Source organism: Chroicocephalus ridibundus, chromosome 3 (genome assembly GCF_963924245.1).
Source record: "Chroicocephalus ridibundus chromosome 3, bChrRid1.1, whole genome shotgun sequence".
Classification (NCBI taxonomy): domain Eukaryota; kingdom Metazoa; phylum Chordata; class Aves; order Charadriiformes; family Laridae; genus Chroicocephalus; species Chroicocephalus ridibundus.
The window spans coordinates 4735660-4747546 of record NC_086286.1 but is presented as its reverse complement, the minus strand read 5'-3'; the positions used below and the strand labels follow the sequence as shown (position 1 = coordinate 4747546).

Below are 11887 nucleotides of genomic sequence, written 5' to 3'. Positions count from 1 at the left end.
TGGATAGGCGCATGCGCGAGCGGGCGGCCTCCCCGCCTGCCGCCCTGGGCTAGATGAAGGCGAGCGGCGGCGGGGCTGCCAGACGGGCGGCCGGCGGCGGGGTGGTGTGTGTGTGTGTGTGAGTGTGTGTGGTGTGTGTGTGTGAGAGTGAGTGTGTGTGTGTCTCGGGGGGGCGGGAGGGAGGGGAGCCCTCGCCGCGCCTCCGCCGCGCCTCCGCCGCGCGGTGGCCGGCGACCTGAAAGAAATAAAAGGATCGGGATAATAATCGCAATAATAAAATAAAGAGAAAAGGGGAAGAAAAGAGGGAGGCGAGAGAATAAGGAGAATAAAAGGAGGCCGGGCTGCTTTGCATTGAAGACCGGGGCGCTATTGAAAAGCGCTTGAAAAGCGGCGTTGTTCGGAGCGGGTGCGCGCCGCGGCCGGCGCGGTATATTAGAGCGGGGCGGCGGCGGCGGCGGGCAGCAGCGGCGGCGCCTCCTCCTCCTCCGCCTCCTTTTCCTCCTCCCCTCCTGGTCTACCCGTCCCGTCCCGTCCCGGAGCGAGCGGCGGCGGCGGCCTGCAGGCGGGCAGCAGCGCGGCGGCGGCGGCATGCGTGCGCCCCGGCGGGCAGCCGCGGCGGCGTGCTCTCTCCTCATCTTCCTCCTCCTGGGGCTGCGGGCACAGGTACGTACCGGGGCACCGCCGGTCACCCCCGGGATGGGGGAGAGGGGACAGCCCGCACCGGGGTCCGCCGCGGCGGGGGCTGTGCCGCCTGTCTCGCAGAGGGTTGCGGTGGACGGGTGTGAAGCAAAGCCCGGACCCGCCGCCGAGGCACCGCCGGTAACTTCGCTGCGGGGATGGCTGACGCGCAAGCCCTCCTTGCGGCAAGGCTGTATTCCCTCGGAATAAAAGTTGCAATTGCTGCAAGCCACTTTTTTTTTTTTTTTTTAATTTCCGAAATTTCTTTTTTGTTTGTTTGTTTCTTAACTGGGACTAATTTCAGTGTTCTGAATCCCAGCTGGTTTTCCCCCGGTCTCAGCTGTACCTCGGAGGAGGCAGAGGGGCTGCATTTCCAGGCTGCATCGTTTTGTTGGGTTTGCCCTGGCGTGTACACTCTTGGGTTGGTTTAGGTTTATTTCCTAACGATTTAGCAGCCTTCCCCGCACACGCGGTTTTTTGGAGTTGGCACTTAAGGTTGTTTTTTAGCATTAAAGGCGTTATTTGCTTGGGGTGATTTATGAGCCTTGCTCATGGATGCCTGATAGGGAAAAGCTTGGAGTGGTTGCTTTTTTTTTGATGTTATGTGTGTGCTTCTTGAAAGCACACTTAAAATGACTTTCTCCTGTCTGCAAAGTTTTTGTAGATGGCATTTGGCGAAAAAAGTGAGGTAACTGTCTGTTTCTTGTTTCTGTTTTTTTTTTTTTCTGTTTTTTTTTTTTGTTTGTTTGTTTTCTCCTCCAATTCTTTCTTGGGATTAACAGGTGACTTTAGCATCGGGACAGTTCGAGTTGGAGATCTTATCCATGCAAAATGTGAATGGTGAACTGCAAAATGGAAATTGCTGTGATGGCACCCGGAACCCAGGAGATAAAAAATGCACCAGAGACGAGTGTGATACCTATTTTAAAGTTTGCCTGAAGGAGTATCAGTCGCGGGTCACTGCTGGCGGTCCTTGCAGCTTTGGATCCAAATCCACTCCTGTCATTGGAGGAAATACCTTCAATTTAAAGTATAACCGGAATAATGAAAAGAACCGGATTGTTATCCCTTTCAGCTTCGCCTGGCCGGTGAGTTGCGTGGCCTGCTCTGGCTCTGCTTCTGTTGGACGGTCCTGGTTGAGATGGGCAGAGGGAGCTGAACTCCAGCTTCTCGCACAGGGGGAGAGGGACCAGGATCGGGGAGGGAGCAGGCATCTTGGCGAGAGCGTCAGGAATCCACAGCACAGAAATGAGTAAAATGTGGTGGTGTTTTTGTTTTTGCTCCCTGGGGCTCACAATGCGTAGCCTGTTAAATTTGAAAGTCAGATGTGCAGTGAGGGGGATCGAAATGGGTCAGGGAAGCAAACCCAGTATCTCTGCACTTTACAGCATGAATAAGTCTCTTGAGACTTGGAAGGTCAGAAGTTCATTTTTTTTTTTCTTTTTTTCTTTTTTTTTTTTTTTCCTTCCTAACCAGTGAAGTCTTGGGCATAAGCCAAAAGAGCAGTGGGTTAGGGGCTGTAGAGGGATCCCGTGTGAAAAGTGTGTGTCATAGCTGGCCTCCTTCCCTGGAGCGTGTTTGGGAAGGCTTCCTGCTTCTCCCAAGGGGACAATCTCGCTGCACTGCTTGGTGTTGATGGGAGCTGCTGTTGCTGCTCTTCGTGAACTAGTTGCCAGCTTCCCTGCGAAGCTTGCTATGTTTTGAGGTACTTGCAGACTCCAGAAGCTAAAGACGGAGAAAAGCCTGGCCTTAGCTTTTGGTCCGTTTCCCCCACTCCTCCCCACAGCACACCTTTTCCTGGCTGCTTGCCTCTGCGGTCCATAGATTCTGGCTTCCCTCTAGTTGTGTGCAAAACTCGATGGCTCAAGGAGGTGGGGCTCTTTGCCAGGCACTTTCCCAGCGTTGTCCACTCCAGCAAATACTGGTCAGGTTTGTAGAGTGGTTGAGATGGAGGATGGGTGACCCCTTCATTAGCTGAAGCCTGCTTTGTTGTTGGATCATGTAAAGAACACTTGCTTAGACTTCAGTGCTGCTTGTTTCTTCTGGGGTGCTTGAGAGGGCTGAAGCTTTGATATGGTCAGCTCTGCAGAGGAATCCTCTGCTCACTGTACAGAAACTGAGGACCATTTTTACAAAGGGGACATCACCCAGGACAGACCCACAGATGCAGGCTCCAGGGCTGTAGGGCTTCTGGAGGTAGAAGACTACCATGGCCTCGGATGGCAGGAGGTGCATTGTTTTGTGCCCCGCAGTGCTGGGCTGCATGCAGGCAAGCAAACGCTGAGGATGGTCTGGGGGGGCTTTTATGCGTGCACAACAGCCTGTCTTTTGAGGTGGCTGCCTGGGATGCTATGGTATGAAAGCTGAAAACTCCCCAAAACTCCAAACTCCTAAAACTTCTATTTAGAGATCACCTAGGAAACAAAACTGTTTTTCCTGCCCCCCCCCCCCCCCCTTCTCCAAAGGTGCTGAGCAGACAGTTTCCCACCGAGTGCCTTGGGATATGTTGATGCTCAGCAGTTTTGAAAATCCAGTCATCCTAACCTAGATGCCTAAGGTCGTTTTTGCGAGGGGAGGAGGGCTCTTTACATGCGTGCAGGGGAGGGTTGCATCTTGTTTCCTATCCTCCGTCACTATCACTGCTGGCGAGGGGAAAGCCAGACTTTCCGCTCCCTCCAAAGCTTGGCCCTTCCTAGTCAGATAAGGACTGGTTGCTGGGAGGGCTTGGACTTTTGGGAGGGAAAGCCCACCCCAAAAGCATTCATTCCTTCTCCAGTTGGAGCGTAGACACCCACTTTGTAGTCCTACAGCCAAGCGCTGCAGGCAGCCATGTGTTCTTGAAATGTCCTGTGCTGCCTCCTACCTGCCTCTTCTGTCAGTTGTGACTTCTGGAGTCTTGACGGCTGGAGAGGCGCAAGGGCGAAACCCAGTCTGCGTTTTTAAGGAGATAGTATTACAAAGTACAATAGCAGAGTTAACAAAAGTATTCTCTGTTGGAAGTACAAGTCCTTCCTTTCTTTCTTTCTCTTTTCTTATTTTTTTCTAACATGAAATGAGATAAAACTGTTATCAAATATGCCATCAAAGGGATAAAGGGCTTTGTAAAAATCTGAGGTATTTGAAGCTTTGCCAACGGCTGCAGTGGTTGTGTTGCAGATTTTGAGGTTTTTCAGAAAAGTCAGGTTCATCAGGGATTTATTTTTTTTTTTTTTTTTAACTAGCCCCCTACCGTGCTCCCAGTAATTCAAGATCCTTGAATCTGAAGTATGTGTATGTATATAAAAACAATGTGAAAACTGAATGTGTTCCTTCTAACAGCCCCTCTCTTCATAGGGTTGGGAAGGGAAATCTGTGGGTTTGAGGGGGCTGGGGACCCTGGGAGAAGTTTCCCAAGCTTGCCTGCATCTTAGTGAAAGAAATGCTTCTATTGTCCCACTGAATCTAATTGAGCACTGGAATCCTGGAGCAGCAGCAGCAAAACTCCAGTGCAGCCTTTGAAATGTGTAAAACTCGTCAACTTCAGACACTCTGGTTCCTAAGACTGGAATTTTTTTGCAATAAACTCTTGCATGTTCCCACGCAGAAATGCACTTTTTGAGATTGTGATGATAGTCTGTTTGCAATTATCAAGCTTGCCTCCTAGCTTTAACTTCCATAGCACACAGCTTTTATGCTAGCCATTGTGACTTTCAAATGGCATTTGAACAAAAGAATATCTAATGTGGCAAAGCTCTTATTTGTACTAAAATTGTGTACACAAATCATTTTGGGCATTTTGAAAGCTCTACAGATAAAGTAGTAAACTTAATTAGTCAATTCAAATCTGATGCTGAGATTTCAGAACTTAAAAAAATTTCTTTAGATGGGTGAATACTGTTGACTTCAGTAAAAGCTTGAGACTAGCGTTGCATTTACCAATGTGGCTAATTGTGAGAGTTGTCTTTGAATACACCCAACTGAAAATTACAGTAAAGGTAATAGGAGTGAGACCAAAATGTTAATCATATTGCACCTGAAAATCATGCTCATCTCAGAATATGTATTGTTTGTGGTCTGCTGTCTGAGGGAGGCTTTTCTGGGATGTTCCAGCTTGAGTCAGTAACATTAAGAAGTCTCATTGCCTTGACTACCTAAAAAAAAAAAAAAAAACCAAACAAAAAACCCCCAAAAAAACCTCTTCCCTTGTCAAGCTGCCCCCTTATGCCATTTGTGAAAAATAGTTATATTGCATTAGAGGTCTTTATTCATCATGTGAGAGGGGAAGAAAAGAGAATGGTGTGCTTTAAATGTACTGTTAAGATTTGGCTTGTAGTTGTAATGTAGATTTGAAGTGTCAGAGTTTTATTAATAACTTATGCAGTTTACTCTTGTCAGTTTTGATATGTACCCATGTGAGTAATGAGTGTGGAGATGGTGGGCCATAAATTAATTTAAGTGATGGGAGGTTTGAGTAAGTTGCTAGGAAACGGGGCAGCAGATCAGCATGAAGGAACTAGAGTGCATCAGAAAGCTGCCCTTGCAGTAGCTAGCAATTCTTCAGTAAATTGAAATGATGGTGATTTTTAAAAAACTAAAATAATAATACGCATAGTCTTGCGTCTTGCATTCATTTTGAGACTAGTGACTCTCTTGACAGGCAAACTTGGCTTAAGAGGCCATATAGAAAAGTATGTAACAAAAGAATTTCCATGTTCCACTTGTCAAAGTCTGTCTCAACAAGTTTTGTCTCATGGTAGACACATGCTCGTCTCTGACATAAATTAAATCTCTTGCCTTTCTTAAAGAATCCAAAGCGTGATGTGTGCCGTACCTTAAGGGAGCAGTGCATGAATTAACTAAGGAAAGCATAGCACTAAACTCTGCTTTTATGTAAAGAAAGATCTTTTGGGGGTTTGGCGAGACTGTGAGTAAGAAGGAGGTCAAACTTGGCAATTCCTTTGGTATGCATAGCTCCAATTTCAAACGGCTTGTTTATCCTGAAATTACGATCCTTGTAATTATTTAATATTGGGGCCAATTGCACCAACACACCAGGAAACTACTGAGGTGGAAAAAAACCCTTCCAGCATCTAAATGACTTTAGCATAAAATACAAGTAAAAAGAGTTTTGAACATCTTATTTCAGTCTTATGCTAAAAAATAAAATAGTCAGCCTTTCCCCTTTTTAATGGCAAATCTTACTGCTGCTGGTTCCTGAAGATGTAAAATGTGTTTTCTGGGTAGGCATTTTTTTTTCTGACTAGAAAGAGATAATGAAAGACCTTTTAGTGTTTTTTAAGCTTCATGAACTTCTTCCCCCTGTCTTGACACATGAGGCTTCCAGAATCCTAATCTGCAGCTGATATTAAAGTAATAGCCTTTTGAATCTTGGAGGAAAATATCACTTCATTCAACTCCCTTTGTTGTTTTTTGTTTGTTTGTTTGTTTTAAAAAAAAAACACAAAACAAACAGTAGGTCACAAGTATAAAACTCAAGCTTGTTTTTTTGATTTTTGTTTTTCCCTCCTTCCAGTTAACTTTTTGAAAACCTACAGAAGTAAATGCTAGATAATGTTCAAGCTTTTCTTAAGGAAGACCTGATAAGTCATCTTGAAGCATGGGCACATCAGAAGAAATTTTTGTAATAACAAAATGCATATTAATCAAATCCACACTGTGTCACTTACTGTTGACTAATAATTTAAGAATAAATTTTCAGCACTCAAAGGGCGATGTTTTGCCTGGGTTTACTATCCAAAAAGGAGCTGGGAGTATTAAGTGACGTCTGAGGCATAATTAGCATCCACAAGTCTGTTTTTTCCCAGGACTGCAGAGAAGCGATGCATCCATTTGGAGTTTTTGGACTTCTTACATGTTCTTAAGAGTTATGTATGTTCCTGTCAGTTCAGAACTTCATCTTCCCGGTAAATCCATTTGACTATATTACCATAATATGTCTAAAAATAAATCCTCATCCTGCCTGCTCCCAGAATTTTTGTTCTTGTTATAATAAAGGCCTGCTCCAGTTTAACTTCAGTGGCAGCTGGACTGGACCTGGCGTTGGAGCTTATTCCTAAACTTTCTCAGCCTGCATATATCCAGTGCTGTCAGCTTGTTTATGCAGCTGGAAGTCTGCATGTCTGAAAACGATTGCATAAAATTGATGCTTCATGCTTAAAATTCTAGTTAACTCAGGAAACTTGCTGCTTTGTTGCAGACTGAAGGCTGCAGTAGAAGTAAATTAGTACTGAAGCTGGTAAAGTTGGGCCTTAGCTAATTAAGTGAGATGATGTGCCGTACAAGAGGCTGCACTCTCGTACATGGCACTTAGTTCAGCTTCAGTTCTTGAGTCTGATGCTCTGCGGTACATCCAAAAACCTTAAGCTGCAGTTCTTAAAAGTATTTCTGTGTAGATAATACCAATGACAGGATTGGTTTTGAAAGTTCAAACTAAACTTGACTTTGCATTTCTGCTGATGGATAGAAGTTTTGTATGTTAACTGACACAGTTCTAACAATTTTAGCTGGTAATCCGTATGCCTCAACATGGGGAAAGATCAAAACTAGAAGCTGTTGTATTTATTTCTTGTTAGTCTGTGGAGCTCATGGTTATGTGGTCACTGCTGTGTAGCGTAAATTACACTCATTATTCTTGTAGTATTCTGAAGAAACTGTAAAATGTGGATAGAAGTGGTTAAAGTGGTTTGTAAATAGTCAAATATCCAGAGTTCTTTACCAGCTCAACCCAGTTCTTATGCACTTAGGTAAATAAGTAGAAAGGCTTCTTGTTCAGGCTTGCTCTGTGTGAACCTGACTGTTTTGCTTGGCTGGCTACTAGGTATTCTCTCTATTAACCTTGCCACCCTTTTGTAACTGGTGCATTTAATTATCAGTGGGATGCTTTAAACAGGTAGGGGGACTGATAAGAGCAGGTAATCTGCTTGTTGGGGAAGGTTGAAAGCAACCATTGACATCTTGGCCTACCTGCTAGTCTTTGACAAGTGAGGCTCCGTGAGAAAATAACTCCGTAATGAGATAAGGTGCTGATTAAAATGCTGTTGTCGTACGATGCACCCCGATAGCTGAGATTGCTTAAAATCATTAGTTTAAAAAGAAAGAGATGCTATACTTTTTTTTTTCTTTTTTTTTTTCTTTTTTTTAAAGGAGGGGAGGAGGGAGTCTCCCCACTCTGTCCCAGTACATTGTTCCATTAATGCATGCTAGTTTTATGATTGGAATACATTGTAGTCCGGCCACCCAGACAGAGGCATTGACTGCTAATATTAACCAAGAACAATAGTGTGGCCATACTGACTGCAGTGAGGATTACAGAACATAATGGGGCCTATCCAAAAATAATGCTAATACGGGACAAGCAACAGGAAGCAGCAGTAGACTCAGCATTGCTCGGCTCCCAGACAAACCATGGACTTACTTCACACAATGGCAACTTCAGCACATTATGTATTCACAGGATACTCATTATTCCAGCAGGCTTGCCAGATCAGAGATCAGCCTGGTTTACTGGATGCTTAAGCGTATGCATAGTTTGGATAGCGGTACTTTTGTGTCCTTCATCATTTGGCAGGAGGGTGGCAGTTGTATCGCGGAGAAGGTCTTGCCTTCAGTTACTGGCTTGGCTTCTGCCAAGGCGGAATCAGGGGAAAGTCTCTCCTGGAAGCTGGTAATACAGTTAAATTTGGTTTTGTGTCTTCTCCTTTATGTGGCAATGAAGTGTTTACTGGCACTAACAGCAATGAAGGAACTACTGAAAACGAAGACTGAAGGAACAGAGTGCTCTGTTTTCATGTGGGCATATTCTGATGAGGCTCTTGGCTGGGCTGCCTGCTTGAAGTGCTGCCTAGGTCTTGGCCATGGGCTCCTCCGCGTGAGCCTGTCACAGTTTAGACTTTGTTTATATATGCGGGGTTGAAAGAGTAACAGCTTTATAGGGTGTTGCCTGACCCTTATGTAGGATGGCCCAAAGAAGAGCTTCCTGAGGATGTTGCATTCGACAAAGGGTTAAGAGGGTTAGGTTGTTTCCCTCCTCTTCCTAAATACATCCATCTCTCCTCTGAATGAGGAACCGGTTGTCTTTAACTCCTTTGAAGAAATATTCTGTTGTCAGAGTTGACTGGCTGACCGTGGCACGACGTTGTGACGCATCTGTGTGCCGTCATTGTGACTTGTTGTGTGGCAACAGGGGTACCGAAGTGAGAGTCCCGCTGACGTTTAGAGGAAGTGGTTTTGTGACTAGCATTAATTCTCCTCAGAGATGCCCTCCTCCCTGGCCCTTGGGCACTTTGAAATATGCCTCAGTTTACCTCTTCCCTATCTCATCCCCTTCCAGCTGAAGGGAGGAGGGATTCCTGGAGCTCTTGGCAATTTGCTGTGACCTTCTTCCCTAGGACACGGGCAGGGTGCGAGCACCGTTCTCACGCTGGTCTTCACAGCTGTGCGTGGCTGGCAGAGCACAAGAACAACATTGCTGGGCTTAACCTGCTCTCCTTGTTTGGCAGAGGAGGAGCAGGCACAGCATTCAGAATGCAAACTTCCCACTGCATTTGTCTAGTCATGGTTTCACATGCTCAGCAAAGCTCTTGCATGGTTTAACCACAAGGACAGGAGGGAAAGAAGTTTGACTAGTTGCAACCTCTTTCAAAAAGGAGGCAGTCCTTTCACTAATGAGCCTGATGTTTTAATCTTGCTCTCTCCCACTGACTTGCAGAATGCCTTTAGAAGCCAAAGTACAAAAACATCTGTGTTGGGTGGATGTCTGGATGAAGGGAGGGAGAAGGTAATCAAGCAGAGAGCTTTAAACACCTTCTGCTTACCTGGAACTGCTAGTATTTCATTTAAATAACCAGAAAAGAGGTTTCATTGCCCTTTCAGAACCTTAACAGGGACAGTTTCTGATGGATTTCAGGGTCTTCAAAGCCTTTCTTGAGCTGTGTTATCAATCGACCAAGACTAAATTGTGGTGTCTTGTCATTGAGGAAAATAGCTCTTGCACATTGGTGCTTGCTTTGGTTTGTTTGGAGTGTGAACTTAACCATTTCCATCCTCTCATAGCATAACTCGTAGGAGTTTTGCTTGAATTTGACCATGCTGCCTTTCAGTCCTTTGGGCCGATCAGACCGTGGATGTTCTGCAAACTGTGCCGGCTTGCCATTCCTTTCAAGCTGCCTTTACTCTCAAGTCAGAATCCCTGCCTTCTGGTCAAGCTCAGGTTTACAGTGGCTAATTGGGTGTGACTCTGCAAAGTTCACTGCTGCCTTATTGCCTAGGACGTTGCTTTGATGGAATAAGGTGCATGACGTGGAATTTTTGTGTCTGGATATATATATTTATTCAAAGATGGGCAAAGGTCATCTATGGGCATGGGAAAACTTAAACCTCCACGCTGTAAGTAGTCATTCCTGAGATATCTGAATTGTTGATCTATAGAGTGGGGATGATATGCGCTTTTAAAAAAAATCTCAACAGTGCAGTCTTTTCACAGAACTGGATTTGTTTTTTTTTTTTGGGGGGGTGAGGAATTGGCTGGAGGTGTACCATAGTTGGATTGTTGGGGGGGGGGTTGCTACTGTTGTGAGGCTGTGGGTGTCTGCGTGCCTTTTGTTTAGAAGGGTCCCATCTTGAACACAAAGTCTTCCTTTTCTTTGCCCCATGCTGCGAGGGACAGAGCCAACAGATTAAACTGCCATTCTTTGTATCGTCCCTTTTCAGGACAGGGATTCCTCATTTAAAATATTCAGATGAGGTGAGAGAGGGCACATAGAAACCAGAGAATTGCTAGGGTAGGTCTGTTCGCCCTGCGCTTTATTGCCATCCAGTTAAGCAGAAGCGTCTTCTGTCTTAAGGCAAACTCCTGCGTGGTGTTGGAAAGTGGTCACGCAAGTATCTAGCAACAGTAGCACTTAAAGCTAGGATTCAGCCTTTCCTTTCCTTAAGGGCTAGGTGTGTTGGTAAACAGTCCTGAGAACCAACCGGGAACTGTTGCTATGAGTTTAGACAGAATATCTTCCAAAACAATTATGCAAGGCCGAAAGGAAAACATCCTTAACTTTATTGGAAGTAGTGCTAGTTGCCATAATTCATTCTCTATATCATAATATTTTTTTTTCAAGCTTGCAGTAACATGTTGTGCTTGTGCTTCTCAATGTTGGTAATTAAAGCAGTGAGGAAGCACCCAAGATAGTGCAATCTGTATCTGTAATATGGCTTAGGAATTCTATTCTGGTTTTGTTTGTTTGTTTTTTTTCTCTCTGACTTGTGTAAGGACTTCTTAAATCTGCTTGATACGGTGTTAAATGATTGTGTTGTCTTTTATTTTTCAGAGTTTCTTTCAAGTTGAGAGACTTGGTCTAGAATAGTAACAAAAAACATGTAACTTTCATGAAATATTAACCAAAAATGGTTTTGGCCAGTGGAGCTTCTGCATAGAAGTTTGGGCACATGTCTCGGCTTGCCCAGCTTTGCTTACTTTTTGAAGCATTTTCCCACAGTTATCAGTGAACGAAATGGAATCCTAGTCTGCTTTGAATATGAAACATATTTAGGCTATATTCCAAGCCGGTGTCCATCACAAACTAGGTTTTCATTCAGAGGCTGCATGCTGTGTCCAGTCGTGAGAAAGCAGTCTGCTTTGACTGTTTTTCCTTTCTTTTTTTTCTTTTTTTTTTTTTTTTCTCCTTTCCTCTCCTCTTAAGGAATTTGAGGTCTGCCTTACACTTGCACCTTGTAGCAGCTTATTCTCAAAACTATATTTTGGCTTCTGTTCCAGAAAAGGTGTTAAGCGCTGCAGACCACAAATAAGCAGGCTGTAACTAAGCGCAGATACAATTAAGAAGCAGTAAACCTTACAATGCACAGCTTTGATGGCAAAGCATCAAAATCCTTAATGGAGAGTTTTATTTGTTCAATTATCGTTCTGCTCACCGGAAAGATGTTACATTTATTGCCTCATTTATAGTTATTATTATACTTGTTACTCTTCAAGTCATATTTTTTTCTTGCTGTCCCTCAGCTTTTTTGGGGGAGGGAATGTTTTGTTTTTGAATCATTCTGTAAGTTTGTATATGGCTGGGTAAATGGCAATTTTGAAAGATACAGCCTGGATAATAATATCTCTGAGCAGAGCTGGGGGAGGAGAAGACGTTTTAATGGCTCTTGTTCTCAAGTGAGGATTGAAGATAAAGGTGGCTTAGATGTAATAGCTGGCATCTTT

The 11887-nt window shown here is 44.4% G+C and overlaps 1 protein-coding gene across 1 annotated transcript in view; it reads left to right on the top strand.

Annotated features, from left to right (window-relative positions):
• Window positions 1–204: 204 nt before the first annotated feature.
• JAG1 (jagged canonical Notch ligand 1) overlaps window positions 205–11887 on the top strand; it is a 37362-nt gene continuing 25679 nt past the window's right edge. Inside the window, exons 1-2 of the mRNA XM_063331279.1 lie at window positions 205–663; window positions 1461–1766. Coding sequence (XP_063187349.1) covers window positions 589–663; window positions 1461–1766 — 381 coding nt within the window. The 5' untranslated portion in view covers window positions 205–588. The remainder of the gene's footprint in view (window positions 664–1460; window positions 1767–11887) is intronic.